General features: G+C 51.4%; 1 protein-coding gene and 1 long non-coding RNA gene across 2 annotated transcripts in view; both read right to left on the reverse strand.

Moving 5' to 3' along the window:
* Positions 1-1,784: 1,784 nt before the first annotated feature.
* On the reverse strand, positions 1,785-6,050 carry LOC142906554 (uncharacterized). The gene is made up of 2 exons (XR_012930363.1): positions 5,673-6,050; positions 1,785-5,553 (listed from the first exon to the last, which is right to left on the reverse strand). It is a non-coding gene; the product is annotated as an uncharacterized LOC142906554 (long non-coding RNA).
* Positions 6,051-8,051: 2,001 nt separating this feature from the next.
* Positions 8,052-24,882, reverse strand: part of CHORDC1 (cysteine and histidine rich domain containing 1) — a 41,427-nt gene continuing 24,596 nt past the window's right edge. The window contains exons 8-11 of the mRNA XM_076054657.1: positions 16,403-16,505; positions 14,143-14,262; positions 12,793-12,855; positions 8,052-8,262 (exon numbers count right to left, since the gene is read on the reverse strand). Coding sequence (XP_075910772.1) covers positions 8,080-8,262; positions 12,793-12,855; positions 14,143-14,262; positions 16,403-16,505 — 469 coding nt within the window. The 3' untranslated portion in view covers positions 8,052-8,079. The remainder of the gene's footprint in view (positions 8,263-12,792; positions 12,856-14,142; positions 14,263-16,402; positions 16,506-24,882) is intronic.

The following is a 24,882-nucleotide window of genomic DNA, read 5'->3' on the forward strand; positions in this document are numbered from 1 at the left end:
TGTGATTATACTCAGTACTCAGATTGTAAATGTTGTAGTGGGTTTACTCTCCAACACAAGCGGTTAGTGCTGTACTAGTGACGCACTGATTGTGATTGTACTCAGTACTCAGATTGTAAATGTTGTAGCGGGTTTACTCTCCAACACACAAGCGGCTAGTGCTGTACTAGTAACGCACTAATTGTGATTGTACTCAGTACTCAGATTGTAAATATTGTAATGGGTTTACTCTCCAACACAAGCGGTTAGTGCTGTACTAGTAACGCACTGATTGTGATTGTACTCAGTACTCAGATTGTAAATGTTGTAGTGGGTTTACTCTCCAACACACAAGCGGTTAGTGCTGTACTAGTAACGCACTGATTGTGATTGTACTCAGTACTCAGATTGTAAATGTTGTAGTGGGTTTACTCTCCAACACACAAGCGGTTAGTGCTGTACTAGTAACGCACTGATTGTGATTGTACTCAGTACTCAGATTGTAAATGTTGTAGTGGGTTTACTCTCCAACACACAAGCGGTTAGTGCTGTACTAGTAACGCACTGATTGTGTTTGTACTCAGCACTCAGATTGTAAATGTTGTAGTGGGTTTACTCTCCAACACACAAGCGGTTAGTGCTGTACTAGTAACGCACTGATTGTGATTGTACTCAGTACTCAGATTGTAAATGTTGTAGTGCGTTTACTCTCCAACACACAAGCGGTTAGTGCTGTACTAGTAACGCACTGATTGTGATTGTACTCAGTACTCAGATTGTAAATGTTGTAGTGGGTTTACTCTCCAACACAAGTGGTTAGTGCTGTACTAGTGACGCACTGATTGTGATTATACTCAGTACTCAGATTGTAAATGTTGTAGTGGGTTTACTCTCCAACACAAGCGGTTAGTGCTGTACTAGTGACGCACTGATTGTGATTGTACTCAGTACTCAGATTGTAAATGTTGTAGCGGGTTTACTCTCCAACACACAAGCGGCTAGTGCTGTACTAGTAACGCACTAATTGTGATTGTACTCAGTACTCAGATTGTAAATATTGTAATGGGTTTACTCTCCAACACAAGCGGTTAGTGCTGTACTAGTAACGCACTGATTGTGATTGTACTCAGTACTCAGATTGTAAATGTTGTAGTGGGTTTACTCTCCAACACACAAGCGGTTAGTGCTGTACTAGTAACGCACTGATTGTGATTGTACTCAGTACTCAGATTGTAAATGTTGTAGTGGGTTTACTCTCCAACACACAAGCGGTTAGTGCTGTACTAGTAACGCACTGATTGTGATTGTACTCAGTACTCAGATTGTAAATGTTGTAGTGGGTTTACTCTCCAACACACAAGCGGTTAGTGCTGTACTAGTAACGCACTGATTGTGTTTGTACTCAGCACTCAGATTGTAAATGTTGTAGTGGGTTTACTCTCCAACACACAAGCGGTTAGTGCTGTACTAGTAACGCACTGATTGTGATTGTACTCAGTACTCAGATTGTAAATGTTGTAGTGCGTTTACTCTCCAACACACAAGCGGTTAGTGCTGTACTAGTAACGCACTGATTGTGATTGTACTCAGTACTCAGATTGTAAATGTTGTAGTGGATTTACTCTCCAACACACAAGCGGTTAGTGCTGTCCAACACACCACACCATCGCCCTGCTGCCACTGAAACGTCGGCCACGCGCTGTGACCCCGAGTGGCGGCAGGGGGACGCCACGGAGAGACTTGGAGACTTGGACGAGGCGGCTGGCGGTTCGCGTCAATCGCAAGATGGGTCGACTCTCTCGAAGTGAATGTCTTTAGTTTTATCTTTAAAAAGATTACACAGAAGCCGACTTCTCATTGAACTCTGTTCAACCCTTTAAATCAACAACATTATTTTCCAATTAAAAAAAACGTCATCCGAAAAGCAAACGAGTAGCCTAAAACTGAGACAAGTGAAATGCTTTAAATGCCGGTGTCAAGATAACTTCTTAAATGAACCCTGCGTGTAGTGGTGTATGTGTGTGTTGTCTGTGTGTGTGGGTGTCTGTGTGTGCGTGTCTGTGTGTGTTGTATGTGTGTGTGTGCGTCTGTGTGCGTGTGTGTGCGTGTCTGTCTGTGCGTGTGTGTGCGTGTCTGTGCGTGTGTGTGCGTGTCTGTCTGTGCGTGTGTGTGCGTGTCTGTCTGTGTGTGCGTGTTGTCTGTGTGTGTGCGTTGTCTGTGTGTGTGTTGTCTGTGTGTGTGTTGTCTGTGTTTGTGTGTGTGTCTGTCTGTGTGTGTTGTCTGTGTGTGTCTGTGTTGTGCCGGAGGCCCCGGGGGGCCAGGCGTCTATGACGTCTCCTGGCCAAACCCCAATTGGCGGAGCCAGGAGATTGAATATCCACCCTCGGGGCTTCTCCAGAAACAACGAAAAGCCACTACGGGTGGTCACGTGGAATGTTCGAACGCTCACTGCGGAGGAGAGGCTGCCACTCCTCTGTCGGGAGCTGGACCGGTACCGCCTGGATCTATGCGGCATTCAGGAGGTCCGGTGGATCGGCTCTGGCTCCTGCCACCATGAGGGGTGGACAGTCCTCTACTCGGGGCAGCAGACTGCCAAACAACAGGGTGTGGCTCTTCTCTTGAACAAAAGAATGAAGGGGGCGTGGGAGCGTGGCGGTGAGGTGTGGGAAGCTGTAAGCCCCAGGCTACTTTGGGCTCGCCTTCCCATCAACCGGAGGCGAGGAATGGTGGTCGTGGTTACTTATGCCCCCACCGAAGATGAACATCCGTGGAGGGATGCAGGCAAAGCCGATGAGTCAGATGCCTTCTATGACCTCCTCTCACAGGTGCTGGCTAAAGTGGCCCCTCGGGATAGAGTCATCATGTTGGGTGACTTTAACGCCCGAGTTGGTCATGATACTGGCACCTGGTCTGGAGTGATTGGAGGGCATGGGCCAGATCAGCTCAATAACAACGGTAGGAGGCTGCTAGATTTTTTGTGCAGCCCATGGGCTTGTAATTACCAACACGCTGTTCCGGCATCGGCGCATCCACACAACATCATGGATGCATGCCGGGTCCAAGCAAGAACATCTGCTGGACTACATAGTGACGGACCAGCGGATGCGAGCCCATGTGCTTGACACCAGGACCTACCGTGGAGCTGATCTGCCCACTGACCATCGACTAGTCATCTGTAAGATGCGCCTGCCATTCTTCCACTCCGGTGGTGGGTGTACACCCAGGACCCCATTCCGACCTAAAGTGGCCTGGTCTCAGTTATCTGATGAAAGTTGCAAGCGAGAATTTCATCATCGCTTGCGGCTGGGATTGGCATCGTCCCCGACTCCTCCTGATGTCGAGGGTAAATGGGCGAGGTTTAGGACTGTGACTCATGCAGCTGCAATGGCTGCTCTGGGTACGCGGTCCAGACCTCCCCAGACACCCTGGCTGACAGAGGTGTTCAGGATGGTTGAGAAAAAGCGACAGGCCCACTGTCATCGGCTACAGAATCCCACGTCAGAGAATTAGGAGGCTTACCGCAGCCGTCGCTCGGAGGTTCGGAGAGCCGTGAGGCGCTGCAAGGATGGGTGGTGGTCGCGGGTTGCTGAGAAGATGGAGTCTGCCTCAGTGGCCCGTGATCACAAATCTCTATTTAACTCCATCAAAAAAGTAACCTGCAGCGCCACACCTATTACCATCATTAGGGGAAAAAACGGTGATCCAATCTCCGACCCCCAGGAACAGGTTTGCAGATTTGCTGAGCATTTCTGTGAGGTCCTGGGGGAGGGAAAATCCATCGGCCAGGAAAACATCGTGGCACAAAGTGAGGATGACCCTGCTGAGGCTGCGGTGCCTCAAATATTGGAAGAAGTCACCCCCTGTGAGTGGCTGGCTGAGGTGCCATCTGTTGAGGAAGTACTGAAGGTGATCCGGAGTCTGAGACCAGGAAAGGCAGCGGGCAGAGATGATCTCCCAAGCGAAATGCTGAGGGAGGGTGGCGTTTGTGCACAGACTGCCCTATATGACATCATAACAACGGTCTGGGCCACTGGACGGGTTCCGCAGGATTGGAAGGATGCCCTGGTGGTCCCCCTCTTTAAGAAGGGGGACCGCACAGACTGTAACAACTACAGGGGCATCTCACTCCTCAGTGTGCCGGGAAAGGTCCTGGCAAGGATTATTCAGCATCGCCTTGCCCGGCACGCCGAGGAGAGGCTTGCGGAGCCCCAATGCGGTTTCAGGAAAGGGCGGTCCTGCAGAGATGCCATATTTTCTGTCCGTCTGCTACAGCAGAGGTGTAGGGAATTCCAACAAGACCTACATCTCTGCTTTATTGACCTGGTCAAGGCCTATGATACCATCAGTAGGCCTGGGCTCTGGGTCGTTCTTCGTGCTTTTGGAGTACCTGACCCTCTGCTCACGATCATTAAGGACCTTCATGATGGTGAGCGGGCCCAGGTAAAACTACGTGGCCGGGAGTCAGAGCCATTCCCTGTACACCTTGGGGTGCGACAGGGATGTCCTCTGGCTCCCACATTATTTAACATCTATTTTGACCACGTAGTTCGTGAAGCCTTCAATAGCTGTACCGGGGGAATCTCCATATGGTACAGATATAATGGGAGGCTGATCGATGCCCGGGTGCGGTCAAGGGATGGCTCCCTATTGGTCAACCACGTTATGTATGCTGATGATTTGGTAATAGCTGCTCAGTCAGAGGAGGAGACGCTGCTGCTGAGACTGGAGCGTGCCACTAAGAGGTGGGGCCTTACCATCAGCCCCACCAAAACTAAGCACCTGCCTGGGTATTTTGTACCATCAGACACTCCACCCCCACAACTCCCAATCGGTGATGGGGCAGTTGTGGAGAGAGTGGAGAGTTTCCCATACCTGGGCAGTGTGCTTATGACTGGCTCCAGTTTAACAGCAGAGGTCTCACTCCGAATCAGTTGAGCAGCAATATCTTTTCATCGGTTGAGTAACGCTGTGTGGAAGCTACCTGGTCTGTCGCTCCGCACTAAGCTTCAGGTCTTCTCGGCCACGGTCATTCCCTCCCTTCTCTACGCTTGCGAAACGTGGACCCCCCTAATGGAACATCTTCGCCGGTTAGAAACATTTAGGCTGGCCTGCCTCCGATCCATCCTGGGTTTAACCAGACTGGATTGTGTGAGGAGCTCACAAATCCTTGAAAGATCTGGGCAAGGTCCCATCGGTGAGCTCCTCCGGCGGGCAAGGCTGCGATGGCTGGGTCATGTAGCCCGCATGCCCAGCCAACGCATGCCGAAACAGCTTTTGTTCGGCCGGATTGAGGGGGCTAAGCGGGCGCGGCACGGGCTAGAGAAGAGATGCAGTGATGTGGTACAGGAGGACGTGGAGCTGAGTGGACTTGCCGATGACTGGTACCAGCGGTGTCAAGATCGGCCTCTGTGGAGGAGGCTCTTGAAGGATGCTACTGGGCAGTTGGAGGTAGTCGCCCTCCAACAACAACGGAGGGCGGAGGAGCGACGCTCACAACAACGAGCGGAGCGCCGGGTGGCTAAAGCACAGCAGGTTGGCACAGTAGGGGGCACAGGTGGTGCATCAGCCAGTCATCTCAGTCAGTCGACCCGTGGCACCTGGGTCTGCCCCGTGACCTCCTGCCAGCGGGCGTTCGACACTTCACGTGGCCTCAGGGTGCACATAGCCTGGCACAAGCGTCGAGGTGACGTCACCGCCACTTAGTGGCGAATGGCGGTTGTTGTTGTTGTCTGTGTGTGTGTCTGTGTGTTGTCTGTGTGTGCGTGTTGTGTGTGTGCGTGTCTGTGTGTGTTGTGTGTGTGTGTTGTCTGTGTGTGTGTGCGTGTCTGTGTGTGTGTTGTCTGTGGTGTCTGTGTGTTTGTGTGTGCGTGTCTGTGTGTTTGTGAGTGTGTGCGTGTCTGTGTGTGTGTTGTCTGTGGTGTCTGTGTGTTTGTGTGTGCGTGTCTGTGTGACCCCCCCAGTGTCGGAATGACCCCCCCAGTGTCTGAGTGACCCCCCAGTGTCTGAGTGACCCCCCAGTGTCTGAGTGACCCCTCAGTGTCTGAGTGACCCCCCAGTGTCTGAGTGACCCCCCAGTGTCTGAGTGACCCCCCCAGTGTCTGAGTGACCCCCCCCCAGTGTCTGAGTGACCCCTCAGTGTCTGAGTGACCCCCCAGTGTCTGAGTGACCCCCCCCCCAGTGTCTGAGTGACCCCCCAGTGTCTGAGTGACCCCCCCAGTGTCTGAGTGACCCCCCCCAGTGTCTGAGTGACCCCCCCAGTGTCTGAGTGACCCCCCAGTGTCTGAGTGACCCCCCAGTGTCTGAGTGACCCCCCCAGTGTCTGAGTGACCCCCCCCCCAGTGTCTGAGTGACCCCCCCCCCAGTGTCTGAGTGACCCCCCCAGTGTCTGAGTGACCCCCCCAGTGTCTGAGTGACCCCCCCCCAGTGTCTGATTGACCCCTCAATGTCTGAGAGACCCCCCCAGTGTCTGAGTGACCCCTCAGTGTCTGAGAGACCCCCCCAGTGTCTGAGTGACCCCCCCAGTGTCTGAGAGACCCCCCCAGTGTCTGAGTGACCCCCCCAGTGTCTGAGTGACCCCCCCAGTGTCTGAGTGACCCCCCCAGTGTCTGAGTGACCCCCCCGTGTCTGAGTGACCCCCCCCAGTGTCTGAGTGACCCCCCCAGTGTCTGAGTGACCCCCCCCCAGTGTCTGAGTGACCCCCCCCCAGTGTCTGAGTGACCCCCCCCCCAGTGTCTGAGTGACCCCCCCCCCCCAGTGTCTGAGTGACCCCCCCAGTGTCTGAGTGACCCCTCAGTGTCTGAGTGACCCCCCAGTGTCTGAGTGACCCCCCCAGTGTCTGAGTGACCCCCCCCCAGTGTCTGAGTGACCCCCCCCAGTGTCTGAGTGACCCCCCCAGTGTCTGAGTGACCCCCCCCCAGTGTCTGAGAGACCCCCCCCAGTGTCTGAGTGACCCCCCAGTGTCTGAGTGACCCCCCCCCCAGTGTCTGAGTGACCCCCCCAGTGTCTGAGTGACCCCCCCCCAGTGTCTGAGTGACCCCCCCAGTGTCTGAGTGACCCCCCCCAGTGTCTGAGTGACCCCTCAGTGTCTGAATGACCCCCCCAGTGTCTGAGTGACCCCCCCAGTGTCTGAGTGACCCCCCCCCCAGTGTCTGAGTGACCCCCCAGTGTCTGAGTGACCCCCCCAGTGTCTGAGTGACCCCCCCCCCAGTGTCTGAGTGACCCCCCAGTGTCTGAGTGACCCCCCAGTGTCTGAGTGACCCCCCCCAGTGTCTGAGTGACCCCTCAGTGTCTGAGTGACCCCCCCAGTGTCTGAGTGACCCCCCCCCCAGTGTCTGAGTGACCCCCCCAGTGTCTGAGTGACCCCCCCCCGTGTCTGAGTGACCCCCCCAGTGTCTGAGTGACCCCCCCAGTGTCTGAGTGACCCCCCCAGTGTCTGAGTGACCCCCCTCCCCCAGTGTCTGAGTGACCCCCCAGTGTCTGAGTGACCCCCCCAGTGTCTGAGTGACCCCCCCAGTGTCTGAGTGACCCCCCCCCCCCCAGTGTCTGAGTGACCCCCCCAGTGTCTGAGTGACCCCCCCCCCGTGTCTGAGTGACCCCCCCAGTGTCTGAGTGACCCCCCCAGTGTCTGAGTGACCCCCCCAGTGTCTGAGACCCCCCAGTGTCTGAGTGACCCCCCCAGTGTCTGAGTGACCCCCCCCCCCAGTGTCTGAGTGACCCCCCCCCCCCAGTGTCTGAGTGACCCCCCCAGTGTCTGAGTGACCCCTCAGTGTCTGAGTGACCCCTCAGTGTCTGAGAGACCCCCCCAGTGTCTGAGTGACCCCCCCCCAGTGTCTGAGTGACCCCCCCCCAGTGTCTGAGTGACCCCCCCAGTGTCTGAGTGACCCCCCCCCCCCAGTGTCTGAGTGACCCCCCCAGTGTCTGAGTGACCCCCCCCCCCCAGTGTCTGAGTGACCCCCCCCCGTGTCTGAGTGACCCCCCCAGTGTCTGAGTGACCCCCCCAGTGTCTGAGTGACCCCCCCAGTGTCTGAGTGACCCCCCCCAGTGTCTGAGTGACCCCCCCCCCCAGTGTCTGAGTGACCCCCCCAGTGTCTGAGTGACCTCTCAGTAACGCTCCCCCTCGTCCCCCTCGTCCCCCTCGTCAGCGTCATCGTCAGCGTGGTCTCGCTGCGTGCGTGGGTGGTGCTGAGCCAGCGATGCCCAGCGAGGCCGTGGGGAGCTCTTGGCCAGCGTCACCTCCACCTTGGACGCCGCCATCGCCACCGAGCTGCCCGCAGGGTCGATCACCTGCGCGACCCGCCAACCCCCACACACACACACACACTACGTACACAGTACACACACACACTACACACACACTACATACACACTACACACACTACACACACACACTACACACACTACACAGACACACTACACACACACACTACATACACACACACTACATACACACACACTACATACTAAATACACTACACACATACACTACATACACATTACACACTACATACACACACTACACACACTACATACACTACACCTACACACACTACACACTACATACACTACACACACTACACACACACCACATACACACTACACATGCTACACACTACATACACACTACACGCACACTACACACACTACAACAACAACAAACGCCATTCACCACTAAGTGGCGGTGACGTCACCACGATGCTTGTGCCAGGCTATGTGCACCCTGAGGCCACGGGAAGTGTCGAACGATCGCTGGCAGGAGGTCACGGGGCAGACCCAGGTGCCACGGGTCGACTGAGATGACTGGCTGATGCACCACCTGTGCCCCCTACTGTGCCAACCTGCTGTGCTTTAGCCACCCGGCGCTCCGCTCGTTGTTGTGAGCGTCGCTCCTCCGCCCTCCGTTGTTGTTGGAGGGCGACTACCTCCAACTGCCCTGTAGCGTCCTTCACGAGCCTCCTCCACAGAGGCCGATCTTGACACCGCTGGTACCAGTCATCGGCAAGTCCACTCAGCTCCACGTCCTCCTGTACCACATCACTCCATCTCTTCTCTAGCCCATGCCGCGCCCGTTTAGCCCCCTCAATCCGGCCGAACAAAAGCTGTTTCGGCATGCGGTGGCTGGGCATGCGGGCTACATGACCCAGCCATCGCAGCCTTGCCCGCCGGAGGAGCTCACCGATGGGACCTTGCCCAGATATTTCAAAGATTTGTGAGCTCCTCACACAATCCAGTCTGGTTAAACCCAGGATGGATCGTAGGCAGGCCAGCCTAAATGTTTCTAACCGGCGAAGATGTTCCATTAGGGGAGTCCACGTTTCGCAAGCGTAGAGAAGGGAGGGAATGACCGTGGCCGAGAAGACGTGAAGCGTAGTGCGGAGCGACAGACCAGGTAGCTTCCACACAGCGTTACGCAACCGATGAAAAGATATTGCCGCTCGACTGGTTCGGAGTTAGACCTCTGCTGTTAAACTGGAGCCGGTCATAAGCACACTGCCCAGGTATGGGAAACTCTCCACTCGTTCCACAACTGCCCCATTACCGATTGGGAGTTGTGGGGGTGGAGTGTCCGATGGTACAAAATACCCAGGCAGGTGCTTAGTTTTGGTGGGGCTGATGGTAAGGCCCCACCTCTTAGTGGCACGCTCCAGTCTCAGCAGCAGCGTCTCCAACTCCTCCTCTGAATGAGCAGCTATTACCAAATCATCAGCATACATAACGTGGTTGAGCAATAGGGAGCCATCCCTTGACCGCACCTGGGCATCGATCAGCCTCCCATTATATCTGTACCATATGGAGATTCCCCCGGTACAGCTATTGAAGGCTTCACGAACTACGTGGTCAAAATAGATGTTAAATAATGTGGGAGCCAGAGGACATCCCTGTCGCACCCCAAGGTATACAGGGAATGGCTCTGACTCCCGGCCACGTAGTTTTACCCGGGCCCGCTCACCATCATGAAGGTCCTTAATGATCGTGAGCAGAGGGTCAGGTACTCCAAAAGCAGAAGAACAACCCAGAGCCCAAGCCTACTGATGGTATCATAGGCCTTGACCAGGTCAATAAAGCAGAGATGTAGGTCTTGTTGGAATTCCCTACACCTCTGCTGTAGCAGACGGACAGAAAATATGGCATCTGTGCAGGACGGCCCTTTCCTGAAACCGCATTGGGGCTCCGCAAGCCTCTCCTCAGCATGCCTGGCAAGGTGATGTTGAATAATCCTTGCCAGGACCTTTCCCGGCACACTGAGGAGTGAGATGCCCCTGTAGTTGTTACAGTCTGTGCGGTCCCCCTTCTTAAAAAGGGGGACCACCAGGGCATCCTTCCAATCCTGCAGAACCCGTCCAGTGGTCCAGACTGTTGTTATGATGTCATATAGGGCAGTCTGTGCACAAACGCCACCCTCCCTCAGCATTTCGCTTGGGAGATCATCTCTGCCCGCTGCCTTTCCTGGTCTCAGACTCCAGATCGCCTTCAGTACTTCCTCAACAGATGGCACCTCAGCCAGCCACTCACAGGGGGTGACTTCTTCCAATATTTGAGGCACCGCAGCCTCAGCAGGGTCATCCTCACTTTGTGCCACGATGTTTTCCTGGCCGATGGATTTTCCCTCCCCCAGGACCTCACAGAAATGCTCAGCAAATCTGCAAACCTGTTCCTGGGGGTCGGAGATTGAATCACCGTTTTTTCCCCTAATGATGGTAATAGGTGTGGCGCTGCAGGTTACTTTTTTGATGGAGTTAAATAGAGATTTGTGATCGCGGGCCACTGAGGCAGACTCCATCTCCTCAGCAACCCGCGGCCACCACCCATCCTTGCAGTGCCACACGGCTCTCCGAACCTCCGAGCGAAGGCTGCGGTAAGCCTCCTCATTCTCTGACGTGGGATTCTGTAGCCGATGACAGTGGGCCTGTCGCTTTTTCTCAACCATCCTGAACACCTCCTCTGTCAGCCAGGGTCTCTGGGGAGGTCTGGACCGCGTACCCAAAGCAGCCATTGCAGCTGCATGAGTCACAATCCTAAACCTCGCCCATTTACCCTCGACATCAGGAGGAGTCGGCGACGATGCCAATCCCAGCCGCAAGCGATGATGAAATTCTCGCTTGCAACTTTCATCAGATAACTGAGACCAGGCCACTTTAGGTTGGAATGGGGTCCTGGGTGTACACCCACCACCGGAGTGGAAGAATGGCAGGCGCATCTTACAGATGACTAGTCGATGGTCAGAGGGCAGATCAGCTCCACGGTAGGTCCTGGTGTCAAGGACATGGGCTCGCATCCGCTGGTCCGTCACTATGTAGTCCAGCAGATGTTCTTGCTTGGACCCGGCATGCATCCATGATGTTGTGTGGATGCGCCGATGCCGGAACAGCGTGTTGGTAATTACAAGCCCATGGGCTGCACAAAAATCTAGCAGTCTCCTACCGTTGTTATTGAGCTTATCTGGCCCATGCCCTCCAATCACTCCAGACCAGGTGCCAGCATCATGACCAACTCGGGCATTGAAGTCGCCCAACATGATGACTATCCCGAGGGGCCACTTTAGCCAGCACCTGTGACAGGAGGTCATAGAAGGCATCTGACTCATCGGCTTTGCCTGCATCCCTCCACGGATGTTCATCTTCGGTGGGGGCATAAGTAACCACGACCACCATTCCTCGCCTCCGGTTGATGGGAAGGCGAGCCCAAAGTAGCCTGGGGCTTACAGCTTCCCACACCTCACCGCCACGCTCCCACGCCCCCTTCATTCTTTTGTTCAAAAGAAGAGCCACACCCTGTTGTTTGGCAGTCTGCTGCCCCGAGTAGAAGACTGTCCACCCCTCATGGTGGCAGGAACCAGAACCGGTCCACCGGACCTCCTGAATGCCACATAGATCCAGGCGGTACCGGTCCAGCTCCCGACAGAGGAGTGGCAGCCTCTCCTCCGCAGTGAGCGTTCGAACATTCCACGTGGCCACCCGTAGTGGTTTTTCGTTGTTTCTGGAGGAGCCCCGAGGGTAGATATTCAATCTCCTGGCTCCGCCAATTGGGGTTTGGCCAGGAGACGTCATATACGCCTGTCCCCTCGGGGCCTCCGGCACAAGCTTATTAGTTAAATATTGTATTCATAGTTTAGTGGTAATTAATTGAAGGAGGAGGGGTTACCAGCCCCTCGTACCCGTCCAGAGCCGCCGTTTAGCCACTGTCGTGGACACAGACGCCATGAGGGGAGGAGCCAATCGGAATTGGACCTCCCCCCACAGTAATGTCCACGACAGTGTTGCCCATCCGGCACCGCGAGGAGGTAGGGGGTTGTTTTGCCACACTACATATACACACACACACACTACACACACACTACACACACTACATACACTACACACACACTACACACACTACATACACTACATACACACACTACACACACTACATACACTACATACACACACTACATACACTACATACACACTACACACACACTACACTCACTGTACACACTACACACACTATACCACACACACACTGTACACACTACACACACTACACCACACACACACACTACACTAAACACACTACACACACTACAGTACACGCACACTACACACACTGTACACACACTGTACACACTTCGCTAGGAGCGAGCGTCGTCACACGGTGGTGGGTACAACCTGCTACCTCTGGGAGCTGTGACCTCCTGTGACCTCTGGGAGCTGTGACCTCTGGGAGCTGTGACCTCCTGTGAACTCTGGGAGCTGTGACCTCTATGAATCCTCTGTGACCTGCGGCCTCTGTGAGCTACAATCTCTCCGTGACCTCTGCGACCTCTCTGTGACCTCTCACCCCAAAAAGGTCGACGTCCAGGTTGAACTCCTTGTCTCCCTCAAACTCCACTCTCACGATCAGCTGTGAGACAAACACAGTGAGTACACACACAGTGAGTACACACACAGTGAGTACACACACACAGTGAGTACACACACAGAGTGAGTACACACACACAGTGAGTACACACAGAGAGTGAGTACACACACACAGTGAGTACACACACCCACAGTGAGTGCACACACCCACAGTGAGTACACACAGTGAGTACACACACACAGTGAGTACACACACAGTGAGTACACAGTGAGTACACACACACAGTGAGTACACACACACAGTGAGTACACACACACACAGTGAGTACACACACACACAGTGAGTACACACACACACACAGTGAGTACACACACCCACAGTGAGTACACACAGTGAGTACACACACTGAGCACACACACAGTGAGTACACACACACAGTGAGTACACACACACAGTGAGTACACACACCCACAGTGAGTACACACACCCACAGTGAGTATACACACCCACAGTGAGTACACACAGTGAGTACACACACAGTGAGTACACACACACACACAGTGAGTACACACAGTGAGTACACACACACACACAGTGAGTACACACAGTGAGTACACACACACAGTGAGTACACACACACAGTGAGTACACACACACAGTGAGTGGTGAGCGTGGGGTGAGCTTGTGGTGAGCTTGTGGTGAGTGTGTGGTGAGTGTGTGGTGAGCGTGCGGTGTGTGGTGAGTGTGTGGTGAGCGTGCGGTGTGTGGTGAGCGTGGGGTGAGCTTGTGGTGAGCTTGTGGTGAGTGTATGGTGAGTGTGCGGTGAGCGTGCGGTGAGTGTATGGTGAGCATGCGGTGAGCGTGTGGTGAGCGTGCGGTGAGTGTATTGTGAGCGTGCGGTGAGCGTGCGGTGAGCGTGCGGTGAGCGTGTGGTGAGCTTATGGTGAGTGTGTGGTGAGCGTGTGGGGTGTGGTGAGTGTATGGTGAGTGTGTGGTGAGCGTGTGGTGAGCGTGTGGTGAGCGTGCGGTGAGTGTGCGGTGAGCGTGTGGTGAGCGTGTGGTGAGCGTGTGGTGAGTGTGTGGTCAGTGTGTGGTGACAATGTGGTGAGTGTGCGGTGAGCGTGTGGTGAGCGTGCGGAGAGTGTATGGTGAGTGTGTGGTGAGTGTGTGGTGAGCGTGTGGTGAGTGTGTGGTGAGTGTGTGGTGAGTGTGTGGTGAGCGTGTGGTCAGCGTGTGGTGAGCGTGTGGTGAGCGTATGGTGAGTGTGTGGTGAGTGTGTGGTGAGTGTGTGGTGAGCGTGTGGTGAGCATGTGGTGAGCGTGCCCGTACGTGGGTGCGGTTGGCGAGGACGTGCGTGGCATGGGGGTTGCCGTGCCGTGCGTAGACCGTCACCACCACCTGCGTCGCCGTCTGGTGCCAGTCGTAGCGGCACGGCACGGCCTTGCGGCACTGGGACACACACAGACACACACACAGATACACACACAGACACACACACAGATACACACACACAGACACACACAGACACACACAGACACACACGCACACACAGACACACACACAGACACACACAGACACACACAGACACACACACACACAGACACACACACACAGACACACACACATACACAGACACACACGCACACACACAGACACACACAGACACAGAGACTTAACCGCAGCACCATCACCACTACTACAGACTCCTCTACTCACGAACGAGTTAGGTTCCAGAGGTTCTGTGTTCGTAAGTCCAACTTTACTCCTCTTGTACGACGTGTACACGAATAACGGCGCATGTTTTTAAAAGTTGGATAATCTCCTGCAGATGTAGATGCCACTGGTTCTTCACGTTCTGCAGATGTAGATGCCGCTGGTTCTTCACATTCTGCAGATGTAGATGCCACTGGTTCTTCACGTTCTGCAGATGTAGATACCGCTGGTTCTTCACATTCTGCAGATAAAGATGCCACTGGTTCTTCACGTTCTGCAGATGTAGATGCCACTGGTTCTTCACGTTCTGCAGATGTAGATGCCACTGGTTCTTCACGTTCTGCAGATGTAGATGCCACTGGTTCTTCACGTTCTGCAGATGCCACTGGTTCTTCACATTCTGCAGATGTAGATGCCACTGGTTCTTCACGTTCTGTAGATGTAGATGCCACTGGTTCTTTACGTTCTGCAGATGTAGATGCCGCTGGTTCTTCACGTTCTGTAGATGTAGATGCCACTGGTTCTTCACGTTCTACAGATGTAGATGCCGCTGGTTCTTCATGGTCAGCAGATTTAGATGCCACTGGTTCTTCACGATCTGCAGATGTAGATGCCACTGGTTCTTCACGTTCTACAGATGTAGATGCCACTGGCTCTTCACCTTCTGCAGATTTAGATGTCACTGGTTCTTCACGTTCTGCAGATGTATATGCCGCTGGTTCTTTTAAGTTCTGTAGATGTAGATGCCACTGGTTCTTCACGTTCTGCAGATGTAGATGCCACTGGTTCTTCACGTTCTAAAGACGTAGATGCCACTGGTTCTTCACATTCTACAGATGTAGATGCCACTGATTATTCACATTCTGTAGATGTAGATGCCACTGGTTCTTCACGTTCTGCAGATGTAGATGCCACTGGTTCTTCACGTTCTACAGATGTAGATGCCACTGGTTCTTCACGTTCTACAGATGTAGATGCCACTGGTTCTTCACCTTTTGCAGATTTAGATGCCACTGGCTCCTCACGTTCTGCAGATGTAGATGCCACTGGTTTTTCAGTTCTGCAGATGTAGATGCCACTGGTTCTACACGTTCTGCAGATGTAGATGCCGCTGGTTCTTCACATTCTGCAGATGTAGATGCCACTGGTTCTTCACGTTCTGCAGATGTAGATGCCACTGGTTCTTCACGTTCTGCAGATGTAGATGCCGCTGGTTCTTCATGTTCTGCAGATGTAGACGCCACTGGTTCTACACGTTCTAAAGATGTAGATGCCACTCGTTCTTCACGTTCTGCAGATGTAGATGCCACTAGTTCTTCATGTTCTGCAGATTTATATGCCACTGGTTCTTTTAAGTTCTGCAGATGTAGATGCCACTGGTTATTCACATTCTGCAGATGTAGATGCCACTGGTTCTTCACGTTCTACAGATGTAGATGCCACTGGTTCTTCACGTTCGGCAGATGTAGATGCCACTGGTTCTTCACGTTCTGTAGATGTAGATGCCACTGGTTCGTCGCGTTCTGTAGATGTAGATGCCGCTGGTTCTTCAAGTTCTGTAGATGAAGATGCCACTGGTTCTTCACGTCCTGTAGATGTAGATGCCACCACCACCATCTATTGCGCTGCGGATGAACTTACGACTCGACATACGGACTGGCTTTTATCGTATCGCAAAGTTCGTGAGTCGAACGTTCGTAAGTCGAGGAGTGTCTGTGCTCACTTTGCTCACACACTCCCATGCACTCAACAACAACAACAGCCAGCAAGGCCACCAGCGAGAACGGAACTCGGGTCGACAATTGTGCAGGGCGCGTGGCGCTGGTGCCACCGCTCCTTCCCGCGTGCTCACACAACAACAACAACCGCTACATACCTCCGCCTTGACCCAGACGTGAGTGGCGCGGTGGCAGCCGGGCTGCGACAGGAAGGTGTTGAAGTCACTCGTTTTGCGACGGCAGCACGACCAGAACTTCACCCTGCAAAGGACAGAAAGAGTCTGAACCACCCTCAACCCCCCCTCACCTCTTCCTGTCCTCTTCTTCTTCTTCTTCGTATTTGGTATGGCCAGGAGATGTTAACTACCTCGCCTGGTGTGCAGGAGGTCGTGGGTTCGATCCCAACCCTGACGATGCCTGCTGCTGTATATTTGGAGTCTGCGTCTCTCTCACTCATCATCATCACGGTGGCTAGGAGATGTTAACTACCTCGCCTGGTGTACAGGAGGTCGTGGGTTCGATCCCGACCCTGACGATGCCTGCTGCTGTAGATTTGGAGTCTGTGTCTCTCTCTCACTCTCCCCGAGGTCGCGTGGATTTTTCTCCAGGTCCTCCGGTTTTCCCCTCCACATTTAGAACCAACGTGCTGCGTTTAAAGAATTTGGCGACTGCTGTACATTAAAACCTGATGATGTTGATGATGAAAAGCCACTTTGTTGAGCTATCATTTGTGCAGAGGCGCCTAGCAGCTCAGTGGGGCCTTACACCTGGCAACGTAGTTTAGCTTGACACGTAACAGGCTTTCGCAAACAATATTATTCATATTTTGATTTAAAGCTTTCGTGACTGCAGGGATTCATATTCTTGGTTCTTTCGGTAAAGTCACCACGTAGAAGGGAAATAATAAAATAAAAATATAAACCAATAAAATTCTCACGACGTTTCGACTGCAACACAAGCAATCATCATTAGCTGTGAAAACCACAGCAAGAAGATTTAAAAAAGTGGCGTTTTTTTCTTAATGGTAGCACCATGGACAGCGGACTAAGTGGTTGTTCAGACGGACGAGTCCATCTATGCTCGGAACGGAGGAGGGGGGAGAGGAAGAGAATGGAATGCGGTTTGAAAGTCACCGTAAGCGTGAACAAAATAAATCAAGACCCGAAATGCTTTATCAAATCTTTCCAATTATTGCTAAGCCAGAATCCATCTTCATTCATGAGGCTATCCACAAATACGGAGACAATTTCAACCGAGAAGATGGATTCTGGCTTAGCAATCATTGGAAGGATTGCATAAACCATTTTGTATCTTGATTGTGTTCACGCTTACGGTGACTTTCAGACCGCATTACATTCTCTTCCTCTCCCCCCTTCTCCGTTCCGAGCATAGATGGACTCGTCCGTCTGAACAACCGCCAGTCGCTGTCCGTGGTGCTAACGTTAAGAAAAAAACGCCACTTTTTAAAAATCTTCTTGCTGTGGTTTTCACAGCTGATGACGATTGCTCATGTTGCAGTCGAAACGTCGTGATAATTTTATTGCTTTATATTTTTATTATTTTATTATTTCCCTTCTACGTGGTGACTTTACCGAAAGAACCAAGACTAATATTCCATTGGAAACCTCATTTGCCAGTAACAAAATATGATAATTGGTTTTTTACCTGTTTAAATGGCAACAAAACTGACACCTTTTTTACAAGAAGTCATGTTTACATTGACCACAATACTTGCGGTCGGAACGCAAACAAAAAACAACAACTCTGATAATGTATGCACTGTCCTTGAAATTGATTGGTCCACACCCGAGACAGCTTTCTTTAGAGCCTCGTCTCACATGGTGTTGGACCAGAAGACGCCAAAAGGCGCACAACTCAAAGGCAATGCACCATCAGAGTATGAGAGCTCGGGGTAAGCATTTACACCATTGGAAACCTCATTTTCCAGTAACAAAATATGATAATTGTTTTTTTACTCTTATCTGGCAACAAAACTGACACCTTTTTTACAAGGAGTCATGTTTACATTGACCACAATACCTGCGGTCGGAACGCAAACAAAAAACAACTCTGATAATTTTCGATTTAAAGCTTTCGTGACTGCAGTAATTCATATTCTTAGCGCTTTCGGTAAAGTCACGTTGAAGGGAAACAATAAAATAATAAAATATATAAAACAATAAAAATTTCTCATGACGTTTCGACCATAACACAACGGTCGTCATCAGGTGTGTCGGTTTGCATTAATTTACTTATTTTTAAAGGTGCATCTGGCGATTTATTTATTTATTTTAAAATACGTCAGCGCCACGCGCAGCGATTTGGCAGTTCATTTAGAAGATCCTTCAACAAACTCCGGGATAAGAAGGCTCAGCTGATCGAGTCTCTCACCTTTCTGAAGAGATGCCGCGACTCTGGGGTAATACCAATCGCATTTACACTGACCTCTGCTGCTGTAACTTCTTCTAATGCGAAACGAATTCTTTTCAAAACTAGCTTAGCTCTTTCTCAGAAAAAATCAGACTTATACGCACCGAACTAGATCAGTTAGACAAGACACTCTACAAATCACACTTATCATTGACGGCAACAATGTCCACATCGGATTGGGAACATGTAGACAATATGACTGCCTCTTCAGCTGCTACTATGTCGACCAAATGTAAGGACAACCTGATTTCCAAATTTAACCTCCCCTTCAACAAAAGACCGGACCCACACACCAAAAAGTTAGATGCTAACAAAGTCGTAATTAATCGCAGTAACAGTTCTATTTCTGATGGTCTGAAATCCGTTTTAGCTAAAGGTCTAAACTTTGCAGTCACAACTAAACACATGCCAGTTAATGATATAATTGCCCAAGTAGACGTTGCTCTCAGGGGCCTGGGTCACATCGCTGCAGACGTAGCAAGATCTGATATCGCTGCAACCCTCAAAAATGCTAAGATGCCAGCTAGCAACCTCAGCAAAGATGAGTGTTTTGAATTATATAAATTAAAAAAGAGGGATGACATTGTAGTTCTCTCAGCTGACAAGGGCAATGCTACTGTCATCATGGATAAAATAGAATACAACAACAAAATTAAAGAATTACTCGACGTCACACAAACCAACAAAATAATTTCTGATTCAACCGCATTAATTGATCAATCTAAACAGTTTTCATTGAAACCTGCTGCCAGGCCACCAAGATTATACGGCTTACCAAAAATACATGAAGTAGATACACCCCTTCGTCCCATCGTCTCTACTATCAACTCCCCCACCTACAAACTGGCTCGTTTTTTGTCTGAAATCCTGCATCCTTTCACTGGAAAAACCACCTCTGCGGTACAAAATTCTACTCACCTGGTATCGACAATCAAGGGTATTTCCCTGTCCCCAGACGACCTGCTTGTCAGTTTTGATGTAGTTTCCTTATTCACCAAGGTTCCTGTACCTGACACCATCGCAATCATTCAAGACTTGGTTCATCAAGGACTAAACACTGAGGTACCTCTCCTGGTGAGACACTGTTTAACCAATACATACTTCACTTGGAATGGAACTTTCTACAAACTGAGGGCACCCGAATGGGCTCCCCCCTATCTCCGGTTATAGCTAACATTTTCATGGAGAAATTTGAGACTGACGCCATCCAGACTGCCACTCTGCGCCCAACCTTATGGAAGAGGTACGTGGATGACACTTTTGTCATCTGGCCACATGGCCGGCCTGCTCTAGACCAATTCTTCGACCACATCAATTCCATACACCCAGCCATCAGATTTACCATGGAAGTCGAAAAAGACGGCAAGCTACCTTTTTTGGATGTCCTAGTTAAAAAGAGACCTGATGGTTCAATGAGCCACTCTGTCTACAGGAAAGCTACCCATACGGATGCTTATCTGAAACCGGATTCCCACCACCATCCATCACAGAAGAACTCTCTCATCAAGACTCTGTATCATAGAGCCCAATGCATATCCGACCAGGAACACATAGGCAGTGAACTCAAGCACGTACACCAAGCTCTTAAGGCTAATGGTTACTCCGACTATACAATCCGCAAAGCTATCACTCAAACCATGAAGAAGGACCCTCTTGAGGAGCCTTTCAAAACCATCACTTTACCCTACATTGCGGGGATCACAAAAAAGATCTCCAAAATCTTGAATAAACACAAGATCCAGGTCCGTTTCAACACATTACATAAAATCCGTGATCTGGTTCCGTCTGTAAAAGATGTGATTCCGGACATACAGTAAGTTGCCTCTGGAGTAGTAGTTACATCGGAGAAACCAAACGCCATGTCTTGGACCGCATCCGTGAACACAAAGCAGACCTTAAAACATGGTAGGACCAACACCTCGGCCGTGGCAGATCATTGTTATAATTCAGTAGGCTTACATGACATTGACTTTTCCAAGACAGAGGTTCTTTGTAAGCCATCTGGCTACCATGAGAGATTCGTTCATGAGGCTATCCACATATACAAGCACAGAGACAATTTCAACCGAGAAGATGGATTCTGGCTTAGCAATCATTGGAAAGATTTGATAAACCATTTCAGGTCTTAATTAATTGTTCACGCTTATAGTGGCTTTCAGACAGCATACATTAATTTTTCGTCTCCCCCCTCCTCTTTTCAGAACATAGATGGACTAGTCCTTCTAAATAAATTGCTAAATCGCTGCGCGTGGCGCTGACGTTTTTTTTTTATAAATACACTGTTTAAAAATAAATAAATTTATGCAAACCGACACACCTGATGACGACCGTTTGTGTTATGGTCGAAACGTCGTGAGAATTTTTATTGTTTTATATATATTTTATTATTTTATTGTTTCCCTTCAACGTGACTTTACCGAAAGAGCTAAGAACATAGTGCATACATTATCAGAGTTGTTTTTTGTTTACGTTCCCACCGCAGGTATTGTGGTCAATGTAAACATGACTCCTTGTAAAAAAGGTGTCAGTTTTGTTGCCAGATAAAAGGGTAAAAAAACAATTATCATATTTTGTTACTGGCAAATGAGGTTTCCAATGGTGTAAATGCTTACCCCGAGCTCTCATACTCTGATGGTGCATTGCCTTTGAGTTGTGCGCCTTTTGGCGTCTTCTGGTCCAACACCATGTGAGACGAGGCTCTAAAGAAAGCTGTCTCGGGTGTGGACCAATCAATTTCAAGGACAGTGCGTACATTATCAGAGTTGTTGTTTTTTGTATGCGTTCCGACCGCAGGTATTGTGGTCAATGTAAACATGACTCCTTGTAAAAAAGGTGTCAGTTTTGTGCCAGATAAAAGGGTAAAAAACCAATAATCAAGACTAATATTATTCATAATCAAGGCTTTTTGGGTTAGATCGTTCTAAGTGTCAATGTTGCGTCGTACCACTCCACCACCCGTCACAGCCAGTAAGGTTTGTCACATAAACGAAGCGCCAATTAGTTCACCGTATAATGCTGCATCAGCACTTCTCCCGCTGTGATTGTCTCACCTGATGACGTTTGCTTGTGTTGCGATCAAAGCGTCGTCATCTACTAATAACTTTCTACCTCCGTGACGACTTTAAACGAAGGAACCAAATAGTTTGGTCTAGCGTAGTGAGAAGACGTTTCCCCTTTTTACCTGGCAAAAAAACCACGTGCGTGTACATGTGCACGTGCGTGTGTGTGCGCGTACGTGTGTGTGTGTGCGCGTACGTGTGTGTGTGCGTGTACGCGTATGTGTGCACGTGTATGTGTGTGCACGTGTGTGTGCAAGTGCGTGTGTGTGTGCACGTGTGTGTGTGCGCGTGTGGACGTGTGTGTGTGTGTACATGTGTGTGTGTGCACAAGTCCGGCAAAACAACCCCCTACCTCCTCGCGGTGCCGGACGGGCAACTCTGTCGTGGACAGTGCTGTGGGGGGAGGGCTAATTCCTGGCTCCTCCCCTCATGGCGTCTGTGACCACCACAGGGGCTAAACGGGGGCTCTGGACGGGTGCGAGGGGCTGGTAACCCCTCCACCTTCAAAAATTTACCACTAAACTACGACTAAAATATGTAACTAATAAGCTTGTGCCGGAGTCCCCGGGGGGACAGGCGTCTATGACGTCTTCTGCCCAAACCCCAATTGGCGGACCCAGGAGATTGAATCTATACCCTTGGGGCTCCTCCAGAAACAACAAAAAGCCACTTCGGGTGGCCACGTGGAATGTTCGAACGCTCACTGCGGAGGAGAGGCTGCCACTCCTCTGTCGGGAGCTGGACCGGTACCGCCTGGATCTCTGTGGCATTCAGGAGGTCCGGTGGACCGGTTCTGGCTCCTGCCACCATGACGGGTGGACAGTCCTCTACTCGGGGCAGCAGACTGCCAAACAACAGGGTGTGGCTCTTCTTTTGAACAAAAGAATGAAGGGGGCGTGGGAGCGTGGCGGTGAGGTGTGGGAAGCTGTAAGCCCCAGGCTACTTTGGGCTCGCCTTCCCATCAACCGGAGGCGAGGAGTGGTGGTCGTGGTTACTTAGGCCCCCACCGAAGACGAACATCCGTGGAGGGACGCAGGCAAAGCCAATGAGTCAGATGCCTTCTATGACCTCCTGTCACAGGTGCTGGCTAAAGTGGCCCCTCGGGATAGAGTCATCATGTTGAGTTGGTCATGATGCTGGCACCTAGTCTGGAGTGATTGGAGGGCATGGGCCAGATCAGCTCAATAACAACGGTAGGAGGCTGCTAGATTTTTGTGCAGCCCATGGGCTTGTAATTACTAACACGCTGTTCCGGCATCAGCGCATCCACACAACATCATGGATGCATGCCGGGTCCAAGCAAGAACATCTGCTGGACTACATAGTGACGGACCAGCGGATGCGAGCCCATGTCCTTGACACCAGGACCTATCGTGGAGCTAATCTGCCCACTGATCATCAACTTGTCATCTGTAAGATGCGCCTGCCTTTCTTCCACTCCGGTGGTGGGTGTACACCGAGGACCCCATTCCAACCTAAAGTGGCCTGGTCTCAGTTATCTGATGAAAGTTGCAAGCGAGAATTTCATCATCGCTTGCGCCTGGGGTTGGCATCGTCCCCCACTCCTCCTGATGTCAAGGGTAAATGGGCGAGGTTTAGGACTGTGACTGATGCAGCTGCAATGGCTGCTTTGGGTACGCGGTCCAGACCTCCCCAGAAGCCCTGGCTGACAAAGGAGGTGTTCAGGATGGTTGAAAAAAAGCGACAGGCCCACTGTCATCGGCTACAGAATCCCACGTCAGAGAATGAGGAGGCTTACCGCAGCCTTCGCTCGGAGGTTCGGAGAGCTGAGGCACTGCAAGGATGGGTGGTGGTCGCGGGTTGCTCAGGAGATGGAGTCTGCCTCAGTGGCCCGCGATCACAAATCTCTATTTAACTCCATCAAAAAGGTAACCTGCAGCGCCACACCTATTACCATCATTACAGGAAAAAACGGTGATCCAATCTCCGACCCCCAGGAACAGGTTTGCAGATTTGCTGAGCATTTCTGTGAGGTCCTGGGGGAGGGGAAATCTCTCAGCCAGGAAAACATCGTGGCACAAAGTGGGGATGACCCTGCTGAGGCTGCAGTGCCTCAAATATTGGAAGAAGTCACCCCTTGTGAGTGGCTGGCTGAGGTGCCATCTGTTGAGGAAGTACTGAAGGCGATCCGGAGTCTGAGATCAGGAAAGGCAGCGGGCAGAGATGATCTCCCAAGCGAAATGCTGAGGGTAGCGTTTGTGCACAGTTTGCCCATATATAACATCATAACAACAATCTGGACTACTGGACGGGTTCCGCAGGATTGGAAGGATGTCCTGGTGGTCCCCCTCTTTAAGAAGGGGGACCGCACAGACTGTAACAACTACAGGGGCATCTCACTCCTCAGTGTGCCGGGAAAGGTCCTGGCAAGGATTATTCAACATCGCCTTGCCAGGCACGCTGAGGAGAGGCTTGCGGAGCCCCAATGCGGTTTCAGGAAAGGGCGGTCCTGCACAGATGCCATATTTTCTGTCCGTCTGCTACAGCAGAGGTGTAGGGAATTCCAGCAAGACCTACATCTCTGCTTTATTGACCTGGTCAAGGCCTATGATACCATCAGTAGGCCTGGGCTCTGGGTTGTTCTTCGTGCTTTTGGAGTCCCTGACCCTCTGCTCACGATCATTAAGGACCTTCATGATGGTGAACGGGCCCGGGTAAAACTATGTGGCCGGGAGTCAGAGGCATTCCCTGTACACCTTGGGGTGCGACAGGGATGTCCTCTGGCTCCCACATTATTTAACATCTATTTTGACCACGTAGTTCGTGAAGCCTTCAATAGCTATATTCATATTCTTAGCTCTTTCGGTAAAGTCACGTTGAAGGGAAACAATAAAATAATAAAATACATATAAAACAATAAAAATGCTCACGACGTTTCTGTACCTGACACCATCGCAATCATTCAAGACTTCATCAAGGACTAAACACTGAGGTACCCCCCTGGTGAGACTATGCTTAACCAATACATACTTCACTTGGAATGGAACTTTCTACAAACAAACTGAGGGCACCCCAATGAGCTCCCCCCTATATCCGGTTATAGCTAACATTTTCATGGAGAAATTTGAGACTGACGCCATCCAGACTGCCACTCTGCGCCCAACCTTATGGAAGAGGTACGTGGATGA

Source organism: Petromyzon marinus, chromosome 66, assembly GCF_048934315.1.
Source record: "Petromyzon marinus isolate PM22_M1 ecotype Great Lakes invasive population chromosome 66, UKy_Petmar_22M1.pri1.0, whole genome shotgun sequence".
NCBI classification, from domain to species: Eukaryota; Metazoa; Chordata; class Hyperoartia; order Petromyzontiformes; family Petromyzontidae; genus Petromyzon; species Petromyzon marinus.